The sequence below is a fragment of the Sorex araneus genome, chromosome 9 (assembly GCF_027595985.1).
Source record: "Sorex araneus isolate mSorAra2 chromosome 9, mSorAra2.pri, whole genome shotgun sequence".
Classification (NCBI taxonomy): domain Eukaryota; kingdom Metazoa; phylum Chordata; class Mammalia; order Eulipotyphla; family Soricidae; genus Sorex; species Sorex araneus.
Genome location: NC_073310.1, coordinates 45,441,037 through 45,466,284, shown reverse-complemented (window position 1 = coordinate 45,466,284; position 25,248 = coordinate 45,441,037). Strand labels below are relative to the sequence as shown.

The 25,248-nt window shown below is 46.8% G+C and overlaps 1 protein-coding gene and 2 pseudogenes across 1 annotated transcript; 1 reads left to right on the top strand and 2 right to left on the bottom strand.

Moving 5' to 3' along the window:
- The first annotated feature begins 1,085 nt into the window (after positions 1–1,085).
- Positions 1,086–2,163, top strand: LOC101556785 (mesoderm-specific transcript homolog protein-like; annotated as a pseudogene).
- Positions 2,164–15,053: 12,890 nt separating this feature from the next.
- On the bottom strand, positions 15,054–15,772 carry LOC101557052 (high mobility group protein B1-like; annotated as a pseudogene).
- Positions 15,773–22,027: 6,255 nt separating this feature from the next.
- Positions 22,028–24,607, bottom strand: TLR5 (toll like receptor 5). The gene has a single exon (XM_004605509.2). The coding sequence runs from the start codon at positions 24,605–24,607 to the stop codon at positions 22,028–22,030; it is 2,580 nt and encodes an 859-aa protein (XP_004605566.2).
- Positions 24,608–25,248: the final 641 nt, after the last annotated feature.

Sequence of the window (25,248 nt, the reverse complement as noted above, 5' to 3'; positions counted from 1 at the left end):
AATGAAAATAAATGAGAATTAGCCAAATGGCCCTCTTTGAATTAGGGAAATAACACCTTGCTAGAAAAGCAGCAAGTCTCCCACTGTGTTCTGGGTGATGTGGATAAAAGACCCGACTGAGGGCTGGAGCACTAGGACAGCGGGTAGGATGATTGCTTTGCACGTGGCTCAGGGTAGGATGATTGCTTTGCACGTGGCTCACTAGGGTTCAATGCCGGGGACCCCATGTGGTCCCCTGAGCACAGAGCCAGGCCTAAGCCCTGAGCCCTGCTGGGTGTGCCCCCACTTCCTCCCCCACCGCCCCCCCCCCACTAAAAACAAAGGCTGGGCTAAATGTAGTATATCCCACTGCACCAGCAGCAGCGCCACCTACTCATCACACCTGGGACCATTTACATTTTTTTTAAAGCACCACAGACCACACCCCCCTGTTTTTGTGGGTTTTGTTTGGTTGGGTTTTGGCAAAAGAATGTGTCCCAAAACAATCCGGAGTGATTCAAATAAGGTACTGTCAACGATTTCAACTCAGATAAGGTCTGCTGAAGTACACTGCCAAATGTTAATTGAGAAAAGTTGAAAATAGTTTCCATTTCCTCAATGTCAAGTTAGAAGCAAGTTTTCATGAGTAAAACATTGAGCAGTCATTTTTTTTAACCCGGATCTCACAAATGCATAGTGCACACGGGCACTACAGTTTTCTCCTGTAGAAATGAAAAGCCATTTCATTTCAAATGAAATGGCTTTTCTTTTCTTATTGACAGTGTGTGAGAATTTGGTGGATATAAGGAAAAAAATTCCTACAAAGTGAGTCATGCCCACCCAGGCTGCTTTGGTCGCTGTGGCTGTCCCTGCAGCAGCACTCACAGATTGCCTTTAAGGCCATTCTGTGTGGACTGGCAAGATAGCCCCCAGGGCAGGCATCCTCAGCTGGCTGCCCTCTGCCCCATCACAGACCCTGCTGTGGAATTCTACGAGAACTCTATGCAGAGGTTCATTGGTTGGATTCAGCGTTGACTTCTTTGCAAGTAGAAAACTTGACATCACCCAACATGGAGTCCTGTAGCCCAGGTCCTACCTGAGTCAGGATGAGGGAGTGGTGGGTCCAGGTGGGGCTGCTGGCGGTGCCCCTGCTGGCAGCCTACCTGCACATCCCAGCCCCGCAGCTCTCCCCTGGCTTCACTCATGGAAGCCATCTAGCAACTTCTTCACCTATAAGGGGGTGCGCATCTTCTACCAAGACTCTGTGGGCGTGGTCAGAAGTCCCGAGATAGTGGTGCTTTTACATGGCTTTCCAACGTCCAGCTACAATTGGTACAAGATTTGGGAAGGTCTGACCCTGAGATTTCATCTCCTGATTGCTCTCGATTTCCTAGGCTTTGGCTTCAGTGACAAACCGAGACCACACCACTACTCCATATTCGAGCAGGCCAGCATCGTGGAGGCACTTCTGCATCACCTGGGGCTCCAGAACCGAAGGATCAACCTTTTGTCTCACGATTATGGAGATGTTGTTGCCCAGGAGCTGCAGGTTCAAGCAGAATCGATCTGGCCGGCTCACCATCAAGAGTCTCTGTCTGTCCATGGAGGTATTTTTCCTGAGACTCACCGGCCTCTCCTCCTTCAAAACTGCTGAAAGACGGAGGTGTGCTCTCGCCCATCCTCACACGGCTGATGAACTTCTTTGTCTTCTCTCGAGATCCCACCCCTGTCTTTGGGCCGTATATGGGCCGTATATACGCCCCTCGGAGAGTGAGCTGTGGGACATGTGGGCAGGGATCCGCAGCAACGACGGGAAGCTGGTCATCGACAGTCTCTTGCAGTACATCAAGCAGAGGAAGAAGTTTAGATGACGCTGGATTGGAGCGCTACCTCTGTAAACATTCCCATTCATTTTATCTATGGACCAATGGATCCCGTGGACCCCTTTCCAGAATTTTTGGAGCTGTACAGGAAAACGCTGCCGCGATCCACAGTGTCGATTCTGGATGACCACATTAGCCACTATCCACAGCTAGAGGACCCCGTGGGCTTCTTGAATGCATACATGGGCTTCATCAACTCCTTCTGAGCCGGAGAGCGTAGCCTCCCCCCATTACCTCCCCCAAGCCCCCATCTGTCGTGTGCTCCACTTAGGAAGAAAGGCCCGGCAGAGGTCCTGGCCGCCACACACTGCTCTCACCTCACTTGGTGGACAGCTTAGAGTAAAATGCCAGCAGAAGCCCTGACTGCGGGTGACCACGCTGTCCACCTCCCATTCCTCTGACACCTGATCACGTGTGCAGACCTGCCTTGGTCACTGTGCTATTAGGAAATTCTGACGGGCACAGCTACTCACTGATGCTGGAAGCCATTCCTTCTCTTACTGTTTTTAAAAAACAGAAACATGAATTCTTGAAATAGTAAAAAAAAAAATTTAAAAAAATGACTGGCCCAACTCCCACTGGATCCTAAAGCATGAGGAGTGGGTGCTCCCCTCCTCTCTCGAGGGGCCTCGAGGGTGGGTGCTCTGTGTTCCCCAGCAGCCTCCAGTGAGGCCAGCTGACCCCGGCCATGGATTTGGATTTAGTTTCATCTGCTGCTTCTAACTAGGCATTTTGTTGAAGTAGATTTTAGTTTGATGTAGTCTTCTAAGTATGCTTTATTATTTACTTTCATATATATCCTTTACTAAACCAGCAGATCTTGTTCTGCTAGAGTAGTGAACCTTACTAATAATCGTTGTTTAAATTTTTTTCCTGAATACATTGAACTAAATCCAAACTGTTTACAGAATTTCCTAAGATCACAGGACATTAAGGACCAATAGCATCTGTGCCAGAGATGTACTGTTATTTGCGGTTAGAGTTGGTCTTCCCAGCTAATAACAGTACGACCCTTCATACCTCAGTGCTTAGAAGCATCTCCCTCCTGACCGGGAGGGAGGGGATCATTGGATAGTCCCAGTTACCATGCTGAATGTACGTTATTCCTCTTACGATGATCGCTTAACTTCCCATTGGTTGTCCCAGAGAGACTGCCTCATGTAGCTCAGCAATTCCTGTACTTTACATACAGGAAAGTTCCAGAAACTTTTAAGAAAAAATTCTGAAAGACTTAAAAGCAATGGTGCTGAATACCTTTTTTTTTAAGCCACAATTTCATTGTCGTAGTCAAAATAGGATTATCTAGTGATTTTTTTTATTAGCAACCTCAAGTATAACTGAAACTGGAATAAGTATTTATTTTCTATTAATAAAAATGAATTTTGACAAAAAAGAAAACTTGACATCAACGTCACCTGCCGCCCTTCCATCAGAACTAACCTCAATATGGAAATTTTCAGTTAGAGGGTAGAGAAATTATATATGTCATTCTCGGGGGCTTTACATGGCTTCCCTGTCCTGTGGACAGTATATCCAATATTGCCCTGGACGGAGAACTCCCCATTTCCACATCTGTGGTCTAACAGACCCCATTCAGTCACTGAGATCTCTCCAAAACAGGTCAGTGGTAAAGCCATAACCATCACAGGGTCTACTGAGCTCTTCATAGTCTCTGAGTTAGGGAAGAGGTGAAGAGGAGGGGCCAAATAACCAAAAGACTTCCAATTGGTCTCTCATTTATATTTGCCATCTGATCGGTTAGTGCCACAAGTCCTCATTTACATAGGGCATAACAACCAGCAGAGACAGGAAAGGGGTGGAGTTACAGTAGGGCATATAAGCTCAGGTCATAGTGTATATTTGGAGGAAGTTGTCTTGGTCACAGAGATTGCTGCTGTTGAATGCCTGGTGAATCCAGCATTCCTGCTGCTGCTGATCCCATCCGAGAGTCAGCCTGCAGAGATGCATCTACGAGCACTGTAGTGAACTGGAACACTACAGGCATCTGGTGAAGATCACTGAAGGCACCGTGTAGCCTGTGTGCTGTCCGTGGTGTCCGTCAGAACTTGAGGGAGTTGGATCCTCTGTGACACTGCCGCCTGCACCATAGGCACCCAGACCTCATCCTGGTCTGCTTTTCTGGTGATCACAATGTCTCTCCTGGCAGTGCCAGCCTGGTGCTAAGGTCCTGGCTGCTGCACGGAATGAATGTCAGAGGGGGATCTGAATGTGAGCTAACTTCTTCCCGAACATTCTAAATGCTTCATTATGCCTGTGCCCTAGTCTCTCCTGTGCTTCCCAAGAGCCTTCTCAGCTAACTTCCAACAACTTCACTGCCCCAAGGTGTCCCCTGTAATCTTGCCTTCGGAGTTCATAGTCAAGGAGATCCTGCTTGGCACAATTTCCAACCTTGAGAATTGCTGAACAATTTCTTCCTTGGTGCATCCAAATGGGAGTCTTTGAGGCCACCTGAAACCATCAGTGGTGGCACAGGGGCTTTCTGCACAGCTCTATCTCAACACCAACCCAGTAGAACAAGAGTAGGACATGACCCCTGACCCCTCAATGTACCAACATCCTGTGATTTTCTCTTTTTTCAGGACCAGTTTTATACCATCTTTAGATTCAAGCTCAACAAGAGCCTCACCACTCCACCTATCTTCCTTAGTGTAGGGAAAATAACACCTAAATGTCATAGTGTGGTTGGAGAGGAAATTCTGCACATCCTTAAGAGAGCAGGACCAGAGCTGATCATGAGGCTAGGTAAAAAAGCCTCATATTTCTCAGGGCTCAGAATTATGGATAGGGAAGATGTCGAACAAACTTTGTGTTGAGTGTGTGTGTGTGTGTGTGTGTGTGTGTGTGTGTGTGTGTGAGGGTTAGGCAGGACACCTAACAGTGCACAGGGGCTTCTTCAAGCTCTGTGATTGGGAGTCACTCCTGGAGATGCTCAGGGGACCACATGATGCTGGGGTTAATACTCAGGTTCCCCACATGCAGAACACGTGCTCCATCCATCAGTTCCAGTCCCAGGGTGGAGATTCTTGTGGCTTACAGCACAAATTTTAATTTTTTCCCTTTTCTCCCCAATTCCAACCTTGACCATTCTCTTGACACCTCATTTCCCTTGTTTCCTTGTTAAACAGAGAATTTTATATTTTCCTGAAGGCTCCTATAAAAACAAGATGAAACACAAAGGCAAAAATAGTTTACAAGATATTCTTGCTATGAAGTATCAAAGACAGGCTTGGCTCGGAGGTGAATAGACAAGGGAGGAAGCTCAGGGCTGAGAGCTGAGAGAGCTTTGCCATCTGCGCTGGTAGAGAAACTCCCCTTTGGTCCCTTGAGAAGACATTGGCTAGGATTGTCTTGCTTACCTCCAGACTGAAGTTCCAGTTGTGTGGGAGAAGTTATGGGTAGATGCCAGGTGGACTAAGGTCAAGGCGAGCACTGTTGAAGACCTACTGGATGCCTCCCTGCTCCCACCCACAAATTTAGCTCCTCCTGCCTTATTTTTTTCCTGAGCCACACCTGGAAGCACTCTGCGTCTCCTCCTGACTCTGGTGAGCTTGGGGTGCCAGGGATTGAGCCAGGGGCTCCAGCATACAATCATAAGCTCTGCCCTCAAGGCTTCCCTACTCACCCTATAAGGACTAGTCCACAGTCCTCTGTCCTGCACCCCAGAGTTGCCTTTACTCTAAGGAAAACGGCTGATTTCACACAGTGACTCATAGAGACCTTCACTTCTTCAATTGCGGGTTTGACCCTCCTGTGGAAGTCATGTAACTGAACATGGGGGTAGTGAAAAATCTTAAAATAAATGTCTTGAGGACTTGTGATCAGTAACCACGGCTTATCTGTAGGCCTATTCTATGTGCCTGTAGACCCAGGGTCACATATAAATTTCTCAGCAAAGGGTCATGCATGGAAGAGTTCAGGGAGCCCAGTCCACTCAGTTTCTGCTTCCACTTCACTAGCGGTGAGTTTGCCTCTCCTGTTGGCTCTTGTGTCCATACCATGCCCACAATGGTCAGAACCTTGTGCCAAGCACAAGCTGGTTCTGATTCTCCCTCGGTTACTCTCCAGGGAGTTTCAGACACGGGTCTGTGACCACAGGAGTGCAAAACCAAATGTGCCCAGCAAGCTGCTGCCCCCGGGACACCTCCTGGGCCGTTTCCCAGTCTTACTGCTTGTTGGACACCCCCACACCCAAGACTCCCCCACTGGTTGCTGAGCTCTTAGGATGGACATGGGGAGTATGAACAATGTCCCTATCCCAGTCCAGCTTCCCGACCGCCACGCCCCCACCCGCCCCCAACAGCAACACATGCTTTGAACCATTCGACCATTGAAACTACTCTTTTGGGAGTGATTTACTTCAACATCCTTTTTAGATTTCCGCTTCTCAAAACATGTTGGCTATGCCTGGGAGGGTTGGGAAGGTACTAGAGAAAGCTGGTGTTTAACAAGCAGGGTGGCTGCTCCCTTTGATCTCTCCCACCCTCAGAAGGAGGGGAAGCCTGAGGCATTTGGCACCTCAGACAGGTCAAAACATGACTTGTGCCCGAGGAGCTGTTTTCCTTAAAGTCAAAGAAGTGAAATTTGCTGATAATCACTTTGCACTTAATAAATTCGGTTGTTAGCATCAATCATGGTTTGCAAAGCCACTCAATGGATGATTGAGGTGAATTGTGAGGGTTCTGGAATCCTCCATGCCTGTCTCCCAGGCCTGCTGGCTCTAGCTTTGGGATCTCCCAGAAGTTGAGGTCTTGAGAGCTCCTGGTTGCCAATTACCAGTAAGAAGGACCATAACGCCTCCTGGATTGGGAAGCTGGTCCCCCCGGCTGCCCTGGGGGAACAGGCTTAGAGGACACATGACTTAGGGTGCCCATATTCCAGCCAGGAGGTGAGGAGGTGGGCAGCTCTGCTCTGAGCCCAGTGGAGGAAAGAACTTGGGACAGTCCCATCACCATAAATCTCGAACTTCTCTTAGAATGTGGAAGTTTCTTGTTTTTTTGTTTTTGTTTTTTGCTTTTTGGGTCATACCCAGTGATGGGATCATATGGGATGCTGGGAATCGAAACCAGGTTGGCTGCGTGCAAGGCAAATGCCCTACCCGCTGTGCTATTGTTCCAGTCCCCAAAACGTGAAAGTTTTTTTGCGCATCCAGTACACTTGCCCCTAACATGATCAACATGAACTCATGTTTGTCTAGTTCTTTACAGCTTACAAACTCTCTTGCATCTTTGATCCCTAACATTGGGAGGGAGGGAGCCCTCTCAGGGAACATCAGGGGATATACGTGACTAAATTAGTGTCCTTTTCAGGGGTTATGCCCCACAGTCTCTGGGGTTACTTTTGGCTCTGTGCTGGGACCATATATGGTGGTGGGGATCGAGTTGGGGTCAACTGCTTGTGTAAAGCCAGCATTATCTCTCCAGCCCAAATAAGTGTTCTTTAGATCTCACCATCGTGAAAAAAATGAAACTCAGAAAAGCTGGGGCTGCCTAAAATGCAGGAAGTAAAGAGCAGAAACAGAAGTGGTGGCTTTGGATTCCCTGCACCCATCTACAGAACACATGCTGGGTTCCAGGCCGCACATCAGCTCTGCCAGGAGCAACTGAGTCTTGTAGAGTCCAAGCCCCGATCAGACCCTGCATGTGAGTCCTCCAGTTCGCAGGCCCGCCGCCCCCTGCTGACTTCCTGGCCCTCCGGCTTCCCAGGCGGGCTCAGAGGAGAGTGTCTCGTTCCTGGGTGGGTGAGAATGAGCATTTCTCTCACAGAGCAACAGGCCCTGTCCCACCTTCGTGTTAGCCTGTGTCCTCTGAGTGCAGAGCAGAGCTGCCTCGAATGAAGGCTCTGCTGTGTTTGAATTCTCTGTGAGTGCACTTCAGGGAACCAAATCTGCCGGCTGCCTTAATCCCTTCATGGCTTGATAGTTAGCTTCCGAATGCTGGGGATTGTGCTGTTTGTGCCTTCAACTCTGGGTTTAAGACACCCACATCTGTCCAGAAAACTTGCTGCGATTGTTTCTAGAATCAGCTGTGGAGTCTGTAGGAGCTCAGGTCCTTGAAGACAGGCTTAGGAATTTCACACACACACACACACACACACACACACACACACACACACACACACACACACACACCACCGTTGTGCATCTGAGGGAGAAAGGTTGCTTTCTTTTCTGCTGCTTCTCCATCCAGGTTTGTTTTTGTGATAAGAAATGGCGGTTGGCAATGTCCGAGCAGTGTTTTCACGGGGCTCCTCTAATAAGGTTTTCTGAGGCTCTGTCGGCTCCGATGCAGGATTAGGTACGTCTGTGCTATCTGTGGCCTGGTTCCTTTCAGTCAGCTGGGTTTGCCTCTTCAAAGATGTCAGCCAGTGCCTGGCCAAGTTTGGGGGTGACATCTACACTGCTAGGGAGTTGGGTGAGTGTAAAAATAGGTCAGTATTTTTCCTTCTTTTCTCTCCTAAAGAAGAAGGCGCATGTGTGTGATTTCCAGCATCCCACCAGTCCAAAAACAGTGAAAGGGATCTGAGCTCCTTTCATGTGCCTCCAAAAGATTCTGTTCCCAGAATGACTTGGACGATGAAACTCAGAAAAAAAATTTTTTTTTCCGAGAAAGTTAAGTGTCATTAGCGAGGAGGGGGCAAGTGGAAGAATAGGTCCTTGGAGTACTTATGTTGTCGGTCATGCTGTGGCCTCACATGCTCTTATTAAACATGTCCCAGCCCCCGGCCTGGTCTCTCAACAGCGATTTAACAACGAGAGAGGGATATTTCTTTCCGAGAGAAATCTGCACGCCTTCATTTTTCCAACGGCAACATTAAACCTGACAAAACCTCACACTCAACTCTCACACACATTATAGTCTTTGAAAATATTGATGAAGAGAGTTTGCTAAAAGCCCATAAACAAGGAGACAATTCAGCCAAGAATAGGCGCGCATGTGTTAACTGGGGATGGGTTTGAGGTTTAAATGCAAAACAGTGAAAGTGTTTTGCTTTGTGTGTGTTTTGTTTTTTTCACTGACACTGGGAAGCAGCCAGCTCTCTGAAGGCTCTGAGCTTTATCCTATTTGTATCTGGCTTCTCTCTCTTCCAAATTCAAAACCTTTGGCCTTGTCTATAAACAGCCCTGGGTATTTTCAAGGGCTGACGAGCGGCCTCATCTACCTCCTTCCCTCTTGCCTACACTCATTCCTTCCACGGGTCTCATTTCTGACTCCCCATCAGCGTCATTTCTTACCCGCCCCCGTCGTGGCCGCTTTGCTCTGCCAGGTCCTCAGATGTCCCTCCCTGCCACGTTTTCTGACGTTTTCTTTCCGTGACCATGTCAACATCCTCAAGGCTCTTCTGATTTACAATGAAACCCTCCAGACCACAATTCTCCCTCTTAAAGACTCTCCAGTTTTTCTGCCTTCCAGCCAAGTTTCTTCTCGAGCACTTTAATGCTCGCCGCGTCCACACGCTCACCCACCAGCCATTTCCCAAACAACGGCCATATGGTTTCCTGACACAGCTCTGTGTGCATGAGGACGCTCCACAGAGCCAGAGCCAGGCCTGCTATGATGGGACTTCCGTGCCCGTGTTTGACAACGACCATCTGTCTGCCCATCTGGCCATCCAACCATCCACCCAGCTGCCCATCCACCACCACCACACATGCACACACACACACACACACACACAACCACATATTACACACAAGCACACACAAGCATACACACGCACACCACCACCACCACGTACTAGACACATGCACACATGTACACCACCTCCATGCACCCCACTCAAAACAGGCACATCCACCCCCCGCCCCACACCCCCTCTCCCACGCCCTAGCTCTCTTCTCTGATGTGTCTTTGTTTCTGGCCTCTCGGCCCTGCTCCCCGCCCACCTGCATCTCTCTGCTTTCCCCTTCCAAGTTCCTTCCCCACAAATTCCTTTCTCTACCCCCCCTTCAATATCAGTGCTTTCTGTGCCCCCTTTTTGGCCCTGGAGCCCCTCACTGCTCACTCCCTTGCCTCTGTGTTATGATGCGTTTGCACCCGCCCAGGTCTCTGCTTCTTATCTGTCACCTGCATCGCATGCTGGGCCGTGCTTGACTCCTTCCCCTCTTCTCTCCTTCAACACTCTCCCTGCTGGGAAAAGCGGCTGCAACTTCGGGAAGGTTTGGGGCCCTCACTGCCCATCTGAACGCCCCCCACCCCACCTGCTTCTTTCAGATCCCAGCTGCAGCTCTGGGCTTAGAAATACTTGACTGCATGCTGGGTGCCGCAGGAAGTGTCCTTTGGGGGCCCTCTTCACTGACCCCTGCTCCAGCTGGGTAGCAGCACCCACATGGTCACTGTCGGATGTTCTTTTTAATTTTTAATTTTTAAAAATTTTATTGATTCACGTGAGATATAGTTACAAGCTTTCACGTTTGGGTTACAACCACACAATCAAACACCCATCCCTCCACCAGTGCACATTCCCCACCACCAATATCCCCGGTATACCCCCACCTTTCCCACCTCCCCCTGCTTCTGTGGAAGACAATATTCCCCATACTCTCTCTCTCTACTTTGGGGCACTATGGTTTGTAATGCAGATGCTGAGAGGTTTCATGTTTGGTCCTTTATCGCTTTCAGCATGCATCTCCCATCCTGACCGATTCCTCCAACCATTATTTTCTTAGTGATCCCTTCTCTATTCCAGCTGTCTTCTCCCCGCTCGCTCATGAGGCAGGCTTCCAGCTATGAATGTTCTTAGATTCCCAGTCAGCACTGCTGCCCTTTCCCAGGTTTGGGTGGCTCTTCTGCTCCAGTTCAGAGCGGAGCGGGCACCCCCCGACCTGGGCGCCCACAAGCCCAGCCCAGCACAGGCCCAGTAATGGCTCCAGTTCCTCAGTCGCCATCCTTTCTTACCCAGTGCCCTTCTTAAAACAATTAAAAATTTAAAAAAGTCATATTTAAAATCTTCTGCCCTCGGTAATACTATCTTTTCCAAGCCCCTCCCTTCACAGAAGTAGGGCTGTCTCTTCAAAATATGAATGGGGTGGGGGTGGGAGTGGGTAAGGAACACGGGAGAGGCAGCTCCTGGGCTGAGTGCATGCTTGGCATGTGGGGGAACCAGGTTTGACCCCCAGCACTGCATGGGTCCCTGAGCACTGGAAGGAGCAACCCCTAAACCCCTGAATTTAGAGCTGGGAGTAGCCGCAGGATATTGCTGGGTGCAGTTCACATCCCGAACCCCCACCAAAAAACCCCAAATCTGCTGATGACCATTTTCACTTAATGTTCTAAAATAAATATCTCTTTGTTCTTAGGCCAAACTCTCTTCCTTCCTTCTTTCCTCCTTACTCTTCCCTCCCGCTTTCTCTCTTTCTTTCTCTCTCTTTCTTTCTTTCTTTCTTTCTTTCTTTCTTTCTTTCTTTCTTTCTTTCTTTCTTTCTTTCTTTCTTTCTTCCTTCCTTCCTTCCTTCCTTCCTTCCTTTCTTTCTTTCTTTCTTTCTTTCTTTCTTTCTTCCTTCCTTCCTTCCTTCCTTCCTTCCTTTCTTTCTTTCTTTCTTTCTTTCTTTCTTTCTTTCTTTCTTTCTTTCTTTCTCTCTCTTCTTTCTTTCTTTCTCTCTCTTCTTTCTTTCTTTCTTTCTCTTCTTTCTTTCTTTCTTTCTTTCTTTCTTTCTTTCTTTCTTTCTTTCTTTCTTTCTTTCTTTCTTTCTTTCTTTCTTTCTTCCTTTCTTTCTTCCTTTCTTCCTTTCTTTCTTCCTTCCTTCCTTCCTTCCTTCCTTCCTTCCTTCCTTCCTTCCTTCCTTTCTTTCTTTCTTTCTTTCTTTCTTTCTTTCTTTCTTTCTTTCTTTCTTTCTTTCTTTCTTTCTTTTCCTTTCTTTCTTTCTTTCTCTCTCTTCTTTCTTTCTTTCTTTCTTTCTCTTCTTTCTCTCTTCTTTCTTTCTTTCTCTTCTTTCTTTCTTTCTTTCTTTCTTTCTTTCTTTCTTTCTTTCTTTCTTTCTTTCTTTCTTTCTTTCTTTCTTTCTTTCTTTTTTCTTCCATTCCTTCCTTTCTTTCCTCTGCCTCCCTCTTTCCTTCCTTCCTTCCTTCCTTCCTTTCCTTTCCTTCCTTCTTCTTTCTTTCTTTCTTTCTTTCTTTCTTTCTTTCTTTCTTTCTTTCTTTCTTTCTTTCTTTCTTTCTTTCTTTCTTTCTTTCTTTCTCTCTCTCTTTCTTTCTTTCTTCTTGCTCTTTTTCCTTCCTTTCTCTCCTTCTTTGCCACCCTCTTTCCTTTTTCTTTCTTCTTTCTTTTTCTTCCTTCCTTCCTCCCCTTCCTTTCTCTCCCGCCCTCCCTTCAGTTTTCTCTCTCTCCTCTCATACTCTCTCTCCTCTCGCTCTCTTTTTCTGAGGTTCTGTCACATACAATGTTACTGTTGATTCCTCCACCACATAATTCCAACACCACACCCCATTCACAAGCATACCCCCTCCTGCACCCTCCCCCAAATACCCAAATGCCCTCTCTTCCAACTTGCCAAATTCTTGACGTGGCGTCAGGGGCCTGGCGCTGGCTGTTCTTCCCTTTGCCCCTCCAGCACACAGGCCATGTTCACGTGCCCGCCCAGCCTCCTTCCTCCCTCCTTTCTTTAAACACAATTTAAAATTGGATTCCCCTTCCCTTTCCCATTTCATGGTGGCTGTAGTGGCTGGAGAGTGTGCCCTTGGCTGGGGGTTCACACACACTAGCTTGTGGCACTCCAGGGATCTCGAATGCTAGTGTTCCCTCTTCCCCACCCTGCTCTCCCTCCAGGACCCATCCAAGCCCCCTCGAGCCACCAGGGATGGCTATGCCCTTCCCAATCTGATTGGATTTCTGCCCGAATGCTAAATAATTCCGGGAGTGACTTTATATCTCCCATGCATGCTTGAAGTTGGTTGAGTTGCGAATACATTTCTGTTTGCTTTGCTCTTCTCAGTAGTCTGTGGGATTGTTTGGTTATTGTTGTTTCTGTATTTGGGTCACACCCAGCAATGCTCAGGGCTTACTCCTGGCTCTGAACTCAGGGATCACTTCTGGTGGTGCTCAGGAGACCATAAGGGTTGCCAGGGATTGGACCTGGGTCGACCGCATGGAAGGCAGCGCCCTTACCAGCTGCACTACGGTTCCAGCCTCAGTCTGAGTTTTGTTTTAGGGGTCTTCGCTAGAAACACAGCAGGAGAAGAGCAAAAATGGCATTTCCTTCCCAGAGGGGTGAAGGATAGCCTCTCCAGCCTCTCCCAGCCTTTGCCCTAAACTTTTTATGATTTTTGGGGGCTATTTTGGGGTTGGTGGGAAGGTCTCACACCCAGCAATAATCAGGAGTTACTCCTGGCTCTGCACTCAGGAATTACTCCTGGCAGTGCTCAGGGATGCCAGGGATTGAACCTGGGTCTGTCGTATGCAAAGCAAATTCCCTACCCACTGTACTATTGCTCCAGCCCTACCTTAATCTTAAATTCCCTGCAGTTGCTCTCATGGCAATCAGAACCACGGTGGGAGGGGGCTCCAGTCTGGCATAAATGACACCAGGTGAGCTGTGTTCTGTGCTTAGGATGCCCCGAACTGATGTTTCCTTGTGTCAGAGGGGCCTGGTGAATTACACTGAGGTACGTCCTCTCCGAGCAGGGCATCTGGCCTGTGGGTATTCTCCAGGTCTTCCCTGCAAACGAACAGAACCCACACCTGAAAATATGGGGGCTAAGCGGGACCTTTGAGATGCCTTCTGTCACCTTGGGTGTGTGCGTGCGGGAGTATTGTTGGATGTGGGTAGATGGTGTGTGTGGGGAGAGTGTCACCTTGAGTGGAGGAGTAAAGCGGGAAGGTGTACATTTGACTAGCACTCAGAAGCATTTTTATTTTTCATATTTCAGATTGTCAGGAGGTTTTATATCATCAATCAAGATAGAAATGACAATTAAAAAATATGTATTGGTAGTATGTCAACTCCAGGAGCATCTGACAATGATAACATCATAGCCCCGATGGCCTCATTTCACTTTTATTTTCATATCCAACCCAGACACTCATGAAGCAAGATGGCCCATTAACCAAGTACACTGTCACCTGGCTTCGCAGAGACAGTGGAATGAAAAAGGTGCCAGCCAAGCAATTCCTGGGCGCTCAGGTTGTAATTCATGCGTGTTTGATGCCTGCAGAATCCAGATTTGCCTATCCGGACCTGTGCTGGTACCTCATAACTGCCTGAGGAGGAAGCAGGGCCTGAGGAGGACCACAGCGCTCTGGGGTCTGGGCTGCTTCTCTGCTCCATCCCCAGAGAGAAAACTACTACAGGCATCTTCAGGACAAGTGTGAGTTTGGCCCTGGTGCGGGAAGTTTGGTGGCTGCACCGAACAGTTTGGAGAATCTCATCATTATCAATCCTCATGAGGGTAGAGAGTTTGAAGCAGTCTAAAGCTGCCAGCCATAAAACACCCTGTGTGACCCCATTATTTTCCTGCGGCACATGTTTTCTAAATGGGGGGCACATGGCCTATGTATTGATCCCTACGCTCTTTTCTTCTCCAAATCAGCCTCTCGCTGTGAGCTTCAGCCTGTTGGCCCTCACATTATTATTAGTTTTTTAAAAATGTTTTCCCATGTAATAGTTCATATTTTATTTCATTCAACAATATATTGCACTTCCAGTGCATATCTCATGTTAATTTTTTGTTAAAAATTTTCTTAAGCATTTCATTGATGATGAAAATGATGATAATGGTACCATGATTTATAAAGCTTTTTTTTTCTAATAAAAAATTGTATTTACTTAGAAGCATTCAGAATGTCAACAAAACAGCTGCAACTTTTTTCTTTTTCTTTTGCAATTACAGAGTGGTATTCAGTTAACAGAACAACAATTATTTCATATAAGCTGTATCAGAGACAACTGAAAATGAAAAAACTACCATCCCCATATATAACTAATTTGTGCTGTGCACCAACAAGAACCTGCTTTAAATTTCCATGCCAATTTACTGTACCAGGCAAGGTGAGTGGCTATTGAAAATACCACCGGGACAGGGCTTTCTAAAGACACATTCGGTAGTGTGTTAACTATACAAAAAAAGACACGGTACAGTTTAAAAACAAATCTCACACATCTTACATTTCAATTTTTTTCTTTAAGAGGAGTGAGTTGTGTACAGGGGGGTTATACGCTTTATAGACAAGAAAAAAAACTGTGCTAGAACCGACTTATTCATCATCATCATCTTCTTCATCTTCATCTTCCTCATCCTCCTTTTCTTCCTCATCCTCTTCATCTTCTTCATCTTCCTCCTCTTCCTTCTTTTTCTTGCTCTTTTCAGCTTTAACAACTCCCTTCTTGGCCACATCAGGCTTTCCTTTAGCTCGGTATGCAGCAATATCCTTTTCGTATTTCTCCTTCAGCTCGGCAGCCTTCTTTTCATAAGGCTGCTTATCATCTGCAGCAGTGTTGTTCCACATCTCTCCCAGTTTCTTTGCAACATCACCACAGACAGGCCAGGATGCTCTCCTTTGATTTTTGGGCGATTCTCAGAACAAAACAAGAAAAAGGCCGGAGGAGGCCTCTTGGGTGCATTGGGATCCTTGAACTTCTCTTTTGTTTCCCCTTTAGGAGGGATATAAGTTTTCATTTCTCTTTCATAACAACGGGCCTTGTCAGCCTTTGCCATGTCTTCAAATTTTCCTTTCTCTCTAGCAGACATAGTCTTCCACCTCTCTGAACACTTCTTAGAAAACTCTGAAAAGTTGACAGAAGCATCTGGGTGCTTCTTCTTGTGCTCCTCCCGGCAAGTTTGCACAAAGAATGCACATGATGACATTTTGCCTCTCGGCTTCTTAGGATCTCCTTTGCCCATGTTTAATTGTTTTCCTCAGCGAGGCACAGAGTCGCCCAGTGCCCGTCCGGCTCTCACTTGCCCGGCGCTGTCTCTATGGAGCTCAATGTATTGCAATGGCTGTGAGGGCGTATAAAGCTTTTAATAACAGAGTTTCGGGGGCATTTAGTGTTCCTTCTTCAAAGACATCCATAGAGCCCAAACAAATCGTTTTTTTTTTAACTTGCCTGCTTTTCATAACCTATAATTCAAGAAATGGCATGCTGGACAGAGAGATAGTACAAGTGTTAATGCGTGCATGCAACAAGCTTCACTTAGAATCCCCATCACCATATATGGGTCCCAACCCTCACCCTCAGCACTTCGTGAGTGATCCCTGAACACAGCCAGGTGTGGTCCAAATCACTTCCCTCTCTCACATCCCCATCAAAAAAGGAAAAAAATATATGAGAAGCCAGATACTAAAATAGGTTAAATGATTCTCATGATGTGACACTCTAGAATGGACAGTTAATCACAGCTGTTGGAAATTGTTATCAGGATAAAAGCAGGAAAGGGACAAGAGAGAACTTTCTGGAATGATGGAAAAGCCACCTGGATCGAGGTAATGTTTACATGGGTGTAGTCAACCATGGAAACACACTGGAATGTACATTTAGGAGCTGGCCCTCTTTGGTTTCTTAAAACACTACCAAAGAGATAGTACAGAGGGAATGGCACTTGCCTTACTTGCCTTGCATGTGGGTGACCTGGGTTTGATCCCCGGCATCCTATATGGTTCTAGCACCACCAGGAGTAGCACCACCCCTGAGCCTTGCTGGGTGTAGCCCAACCCCCCCTCAGCTCCCTAGGAACAAAGAAACACATACCAAGAGTTCAGGGACTTCTTAGATTTCTTGATGCAGTACCTGACCCCTAAAAGTCCAATTTCTTTCTAGGCTTATCCCAAGGATATTGACCAGAGTGTGCAGGCAGGAACTAAAGAGAGAGTGCAGGGGCCCTGGGAGACCCTGACTAGGGTCAGTGTCCTCAGCCTCGCCTTGCCTCTGTGTGCACCCACCAGGATTCATGGGCACTTATTTTGTACTAAGAACAATGGCAATTGTTTCTACACACCTTTTCATCCTGGAAGAGTGAGGACAGACAATAATAACTATAAAAAATAGACTTTTATCTCTAAGTAGTTAAACAGCACAAAGCTAGAATTCTAACTTTTTAAAAAAATTTTATTGAATCGCTGTGAGATAGTTACAAGCTTTCGTGTTTGGGTTACAATCTCACAATGATCAAACACCCATCCCTCCACCAGTGCACATTCCCCACCACCAATATTCCCGGTATACCACCTCCCCTTTCCCACCCTCCACCTTCCTCCATGGCAGACAATATTCCCCATACTGTCTTTCTACTTGGGAGCATTATGGTTTGCAATACAGATTCTGAGAGTTTATCATGTTTGGTCCATTATCTGCTTTCATCACACATCTCCCAACCCGACTGGTTCCTCCAGCCATCATTTTTTTAGTGATCCCTTCTCTATTCCATCTGCCTTCTCCCCTCTGCTCATGAAGCAGTCTTCCAGCTATGGGGCAATCCTCCTGGCCCTTGTATCTACTGTCCTTGGGTGTCAGCCTCATGTGATGTTATTCTGTATTCCACAAATGAGTGCAGTCCTTCTATGTCTGTCCCTCTCTTTCTGACTCATTTCACTTAGCACCACTCTCCATCTCTATCCACTTGTAAGCAAATTTCATGACTTCTGAGGCCCAGCCCAGAGCGCTTCCGACAGCTGTCACCGGAGAGGATGCTCGCTGGGGCACAGTCCCCCATTCAGCTCATCTGGGTCATTAGCCTGTGCTGGGCTAACGGTCATGCCTTCACCAGGCAGTGTCCCTCCCAAGGTTCTTCCTCCTTCACCTGACAGCTAAACCTGAAAGCCATTCTTAGAAACTTTTGTCCAGAGGCGTTCCCTAGTTGGCACCTGGAACAGCACATAGAAAGCCCAGGACTTATTTTTGCAAAATACTCCTGGCCAGCCTGCAGGGCTGGATGGTCCTGACACAGCGACAGCTGGGGAAAGAGCAGGGAACTGGTTCCTGGCCAAGGTCACTGGAGAAACCGTGGAAGCAGCCTCCAGTCCTAAAGGCAGCTTGGGAAGCTAAGTCAGCTTAGAAGAGCAGCCTAGCTCCACCTGCATCCTGCAACCCATCCTGAAACGGTTGGGTATGATGAGACATGACGCAGATGATTTTTATCAGCCTCCCCAAGGAAACTTGCCCCAGAGGAGACAGGAAATCAGGGGCCCGGGCTAGGAAAAGAAACCTCATTTCCATTTCCGGTCCTGTTGGACCAGGTCTTGGCCAGCTCGTCTGACTCTCCTGGGCTGGGGTGCCCCAGTGGGCTCCTTTCATGCAACTGTTTATAAAAATAAACTTAACCTCTCACAAGGTCCATCTAAATGAAAGTTATTGTGACCAAGGAGAAAAGATATTTTACTTGCTAAGTAAAAGATCCTTAAATATTAAGAATTATTGGGGCCGGAGTAATAGTCCATTGGGTAGGGTATCTGCCTTGCATGGGGGCAACCAGGGTTCAATCCCAGGCACCCGTATGGTCCCCTGAGCCTGCCAGGAGAGACCCCTGAGCAGTCAGAGTAGCACCTGAGTACCTCTGGGTGTGGTTCCAAACATTCCCCCACCTGCAAATTAAGAAAAATAAATCAGAGTAAAACATAACCTATTAATCACATGTATATCCACCAATTGAAATAATGTTGGTTTGCTTTGTTGATGATTTCATTTTGAAAGTATGTCTTTTTAAATCTATTCTGTCTTCTGCAAAAGGCAGAATTTATTATTTCCACTTTATATATATATATGTATGTATTGACTACTTAGTCTACATTAAGGTACTTTAGTCTACATTAAGGTACTGTTAATGGGTGTATGCAGAGTAAAACATTAAATAATAGCAAGGTCTCATATGAATCATTTCAGTCCCCTGTTCCTCCTACCCCAACCTATTCCCCACTTTCTCGTGCCCCTCTCCCCTCTCCCCCTCCCCCCCCCCATCACTTGTGTTTTTTTCTTTGGTTGAGACAAGTAAGGAAACACACTTGACCGGAGACCATCCCTAATAAAGTGAGGTATTTGAGGGAAGAGGCCCATCAACTCTATCTGAACTGGCCAGCTACATGTCTTCTGGTCCTTTAACCAAAAGACAAAACCTTCCTGTTTCTTAAATTGTTTTAATTAATGACTAATGCCAAACAAGGACCAGAATGATGGTACAGTGGTAGGGAGTTTGCCTTGTATGCAGCCAATCAGGGTTTAATCCCAGGCACCCCATATGGTCCCCTGAGCCTGCCAGGAGTAACCCCTAAGCAGCACTGACTGTGGCCCCCAAACAAAAGCAAACACAGAAGAAAAGTACACAGATTGGTACAGAAAATAAAATGTATTGGGACTGGAGTGATAGCACAGAGGGTAGGGTGTTGCCTTGCACACAACCAACCCGGGTTCGATCCTTGGCACCCCATACAATTCCCTGAGCCTGCCCAAGGTGATCCCTGAGTGCAAAGCCAGGAGTATCCACCGAGCACCACTGACTGTGGCCCCAAAACAAACAAACAAATTTTTTAATGTATTGTCACAAAGTACACAAACCTATGCTATTATCACCTAGTTTATCAAGAGGGAACAAAGGAGTTAGAAAGAAAAAATCAATAGACCAGAGCACATTCTTCGCACTCAGGAGACCTGGATTTAAGCCGGAGCACTGCACAGTTACCTGAGCACCTACCTCTGAGGATGACCCCAAGCACAGAGGGAGAGCAGCCCCAGAACACGGCCACATGTGGCCAAATGTGCCCTCACCTACCCTAAAGAAATGGAGTATAGGGCCAGGGAGATGGTTCAAAGGGATGAAACACTGACTTTGCATATTGGAGGCCTAGTACATGGGCTCTGTATGATCCTCTGAGCCTGGCTGGAAGTGACTGGTAGCCCCTGAGCACTACCAGGTATGGCCTCAATATAAAATAGAAAGAAATGGTACATCCTGGAAGACCCCTCCATATCTCTACCCATCTCTTCAAAGGTAACCATTATCCTCATTAATTTGATAGATGATTTTTATCTTTATGAAATTTCTAAATGTGGACTGACTCAAGTATATTGTTTCTGCCTCATTTCTTTGACTTAACATCTTTATGAGATTCACTCATTTTTCTGCAAAGAGTTACAACTGGTTATTACCCTTTTTGTGTCATTTTCAATGATCACAGTTTATTTGTCCATTTTGTGGGTGATGAACAGAAGGAACATTTACAATGTTGGCAACTATAGCTAGAGCTGCCATGTCCATTTTCATATTCTGCAGTTCATGAGTGTGGATTTCTGAGGTGCATGAACCTATGAGTCAAATCGCAGTGTCCTGGGATGTGGATAAACTCCATGTTAGTAAATGATAACAAATGGCTTTCAAACAACACCAATTTACATAGTCAGAATGAGCAGATGAGAGTTAGGATTGCTCTGTATCCATGCCAATACTTGGTACTGTCAGTCATCTGAATGCTAGCCATTCTGTGGGCGTGCAGCGGTACACACTTTTAACTTACATTCTCTGAAGGATAAAGCAGAAGGACTATCTTTTCTTTTTCTTCCTTCTCCTTTTTTATGGGACATTGACCTCTATGGTGAACTTCTTAGATCTCTTGTCCATTTTTCTTTGGTATTGTCTTTCTCTTCTTGGTATACAGGATTTCTTTCATATTTTCACTATGAATCTTTTTCAGATAGGTGTATTATTTTTATTTTATATAAATGGTGTGCCTTTTACACACTGGGAGAAGAAATTCCCAGGGCCTGGTAAGAAGTATGGACACATGCAGGGGCCTAACACATGGTCCCAAAATCCTGTGTGATCTATTATGGCTAGTAAGGGTGAGACTTAGAATAAGCGGTTTTCCCTAGGCAACTGATGGATCAATGAGGTGAGCCCCAGACAGGCTCACCACTCTCAAAGGGGCCAGCAAGTAGCTGACATTTTTATGAAGACAACAGATGATATGCCCAAAGTGGACGCAAAGGGAGAGAGTACTATGGGGTGCAGGCATCCCAGTAAAGTGGGCTGAGTTGGGAAGACCCTGCAGGATGAATGGGCACATATGGGAGGTGCCATAAGGAAGGGTAGTGTGTATGTACACACACATGCCTAAGAAGACCAGTGCTAATGACATATGAGTACTGTTATCTGTTAAATGACAGCAGGGAAAAGTTCAAATATCTTAATCAAAGGCGTCCAAAGAAGCTGGAGAACTGAGGATCCCAGTGAGGTGGAAAGGGGCATCATTGTGGAGTCACTTGTCTAGTTTTAGATGCATCCTTCAAATGGAAGCAGCCAACTGGAAGCCATGCTGAGGTTAGAGGAGAATACACGTCTATGTTTTCGTCTGGAGTATGTATATTACATATATATGTAAACACGTAAGGTAATTCTGGCTTACCTGCCTTGGTTTGATTCAGGGTGGATCTAGCCTATAGATCATGTAAGGCCTATGAAATCACAGGGTGCATGATAGGACAAACACATGTGCCCCACATTGGCTGCCCGTGGCCTGTCTATCTGTATTACTGTTACCGTCACTGTCATCCCGTTGCTCATTGATTTGCTCGAGCGGGCACCAGTTAACATCTCCATTTTGAGACTTGTTGTTACTGTTTTTGGCATATCGAATATGCCATGGGTAGCTTGCCAGGCTCTGCCGTGTGGGTGGTATACTCTCAGTAGCTTGCCAGGCTCTCCAAGAGGAGCGGAGGAATTGAACCCGGGTCAGCCGAGTGCAACACAAATGCCCTACCGCTGTGCTATCGCTCCATAAATCATACTAGACATTTTCAAATGGCCCTTGGTAGGAAAAAAAAAGGAGAGAACAATATTTTGGACAGTGGGAACCTCTGGAAGCAGTTGCAATTTTTCAGACTTATTCCTTCCCATTTGGAGATCGGTGAGACAAAGCATTATGTTTCTGTAAAAATCAAGACATTTATGCTGGGGCTGGAGAGATAGTACCAGAGTTCAGGTGCTTGCCTTGCCCTCCACTGACCCCAGTTTGTATTCTAGGTACCATATTGGGTGTTCTGAGCACAATCCAGGGTCATCCTTGAGCACAGAGCGAAGAAGAGCTCCTGAGCACCACTGGTGTCATTCCAATTTCCCCCTAAATTGTTCACCGGCTATGGGGGGAGGAACTCAGAAAGGCCCTCTCGTGTTAAGAGCACAGGTGCAAAGTTATCTGTGCTCTGAGGTGAGCTGGACCTGCTCCTCTGGCTAATGGGTGGTTACCACAGTTTGCAATGGAATGTCATTTTCACCCTTCCTTCCCTTTTCTTTCTTTTGTATGTGTTGAGAGAGTTTATGAAGAAACCACTCGACATCTTGGAGATCGTCAGGCCATTTCAAGTACTGCTGTGTCTTTACAAATCCCCTGATGCTCTGGTGCTTCATAAGCTGGTACTGGGTCAGAGACCCCACCACCACCACGATGAGGCTGCTGGTGAGGTTCGAGGAGCACCGGCTCTGGGCGTGCATGAAGGCTTCCAGGCACCACCCATCCTGAAGGAAGTGTCTGCTCACTACACAGATGACCTTGCGGCTGCTCCACACAGCAGCCTGGATGTTGGCAATGTGGTTTTCCCCGGGAACAAAGTCTCTTTCTTCAAAGCACAGGCTGAATTTGTTGTGGTGGTCGTACTGGGCATCCAGGTGCCTGAGCAAAGCATTCTGCACCCAGTCAAAGTCTTTGCCACTGAAGCACAAATAGGCGTCGTATTTGTACTGGTCGGATTCCCTCCCCTGGATCTGGTCCCTGCACACCCGTCTCCAGATTCTCTTGGAACAGACAAAACAAACCCCCCGGAACTTGGTGACGATGAGGATGCTTGTGAGGAAGAGAGTCACAGTGACAGTGAATAATACAAAAAGGGAAAACCTGAGGGTCTTTAAGACTTCCTCCTCATCACAGTCCTCTGTGGAAATAGAGTAGAGGGGAACCCCTAAGAGTGATGTGGGGAACAAGCAGTACATATCTTCAGGAGACCCAAATATAGAGACATTGGTATGATTGAGCCAATGGAGGAAGTTGCTAAGTTCGCACTCACAGCTGAATTTGTTATGAGTCAAGTCTACGTAATGAAGGGTGGCAAATACCTCTGGGTCAGGAGACAGGAGATGGTTTCTAGATACATCCAGGATCTCTAAACTAGGAGGGAAGTCAAGAGGAGAAAGAGTCACCAACCTGTTCGAACTGAGGCTGAGGCCCCTTAGTGCAGTCAAATGACTAAATACCCCCGGGGGAAGGAAATTCAGGTAGTTGTCATTCAAATACAGTATTTGGAGCCGGGAAAGTCCCTGAAAAACATTCCAGCAGGACCCTGTACTCCAGGCCAGTTGCAACATATTTTCTCCAAGGAAAAGCTTTTCCAAGCTGAGATTCTCAGAAGGGGAAGGATGCTGGTTACAAGAAGAAAGGCGATTCTGCTTTAAAATGAGAACCTGCAAGTGTGGGATCTGCAGGAGGTAATAGAGATCAGCCAACTTCTCTAGCCTGTTCTCAGATAATTGGATAAAGCTGGCTGTAAATTTGATGGTGTTGGGTAAAGTCACCAACTTATTGCCTCCCAAGAAGATGGTATCTATGCTTGTAATAAAATCCATAGTTTTAAGAGCATTGTCCCGGAGATCCAAGGTATTCAATTTGTTCAGGAATGCAAACGTTTGACTTTGAATGATCCCAATGTGATTATTTTGCAGGTCAATATAGCTGACCTTGGGAAGGCCATGGAAATGAAAGTTATACAGTTCCCCCAGAAGGTTATTTGACATGTTGAGAACTTGGAGGTTGTCAAGGCCATGGAAGGCCCTCTCTGCAATCTGGTTTATCCTGTTGAAGGCAATATTCAGAACCTTTAACTCCTTGAGAACTACAAAGAGCTGGGAGTGCAAGGCAAAGAGAGACCCGTATGAAAGGTCCAGCAGTATCACAGAGCTATGGGCCAGGCCGGCAAATGTGTCCTCATCAGGATCTTTCAAATTATGGAAGCCAAACCCAGGGCCCATAATGTGGTGGTGGAGCACCAGAGAGGATATCTTGCTTCCATTGATGGCCTTGTTGAAGTTCCTGGTGCAGTCCACACCCCAGCCATTGTGAGAAACATCTAGGGTCTCCAGGACTATGTTTCTGAATGGGTTCAAACAGTCCCCCCAGTCTATGGTGATTCTGCTGTACAGATTATTAGAGGCCAAGTTTAACAGGGAGAGTGTCTTCCCCTGGAGGGGCTGAAGGTCATGCTCACAGACGCTCGATATGTGGTTGAGGGAAAGATCTAGGGACTGTAGGGAATTCAGCTCCCCGAATGAAGGATGAAGTTCAAGGCTGTGAATCTGATTCTTGGAGAGGTCCAGGTAGGTCAGCGATGCCAAGTTTCTGAAATAACCATCTTTTAATACAACTTCAGAGAGTCCACAGGAGAACAGCCTGAGTTCAGACAGATGAGGCAGTCCCTGAAAAGCATCTGGGTGCAGGAAACCAATCGGACTATGGCCCAGGTCTAAGATTCTAAGGTTAGGCAGGTTCCTGAAAGCTTCTTTGTCAATAGCCAAAGAGGTAAACTGAGTCCCCATCTCCAGCAACCACAGATGCTCCAGGAAGGGAAAGGAGGTGGTGGTGACACTCTTAATATAGTTGAAGCTGAGTAGGAGGCGCTCTGTGGTGTTGAGGACCTGGGGCACCTGGGTGAGGTTGCAGAAAAGATATACGGCTATCCGACCCTCTGAGGAACAGGAGGAAATCCCGAACACAGGGCTGGCCACGAGCACCACTCCTACGAGAAGGTCCAGATGATCTCCCATGATCCTAGGGGCAAAAAGGAATGAAGACTTACACCCAAGAATAGTAAAGATGTGTACCAGGAGGATTGCTCCATGGCTTGAGAGCTGGCAGAGGTGGGGTGGGTGAGGGGAAAGGCTGTGGTGGGAGGGATACTGGGATCATTGGTGGTGGAGAATGGGCACTAGTGGAGGGATGGGTACTTGATCAGTACATGACTGAAATGTAAGCATGAAAGTTTGTAAGTCACGGTGTACCTCACGGTGATTCATGTAAAAATAATAAAAAAAGAAGAATGAAAACACTGAATGCCGGGCAGAGTCCTCGGTTTCTTGGAGCTTGGGGAGGGTTCTGCGTGCATCTGTTCCCTTATCCCTTGTTAATCTAGCACCGTGGAAGCGAAGGTGGTACAGACAGAACTATTTTTTCCTTCCGTCTGATAGCATTTTCTACATAGCCAGCACCTACTGGAAGCAGATAGGTTTCCTTTCATCTTTATAATAACCACTATGTTCATTCATTAGTTCATACATGCATTCACTCAAGTTTGCTGAGGGAAGCTGGAGAAAAAGGCAGAAAGAGACTCAATTTAATTTACCTCAGCCAGGAAACCCATTCCCAGCACCTCCGCTGCTGAGGGGAAGATAAATCTACTGATTTTTCT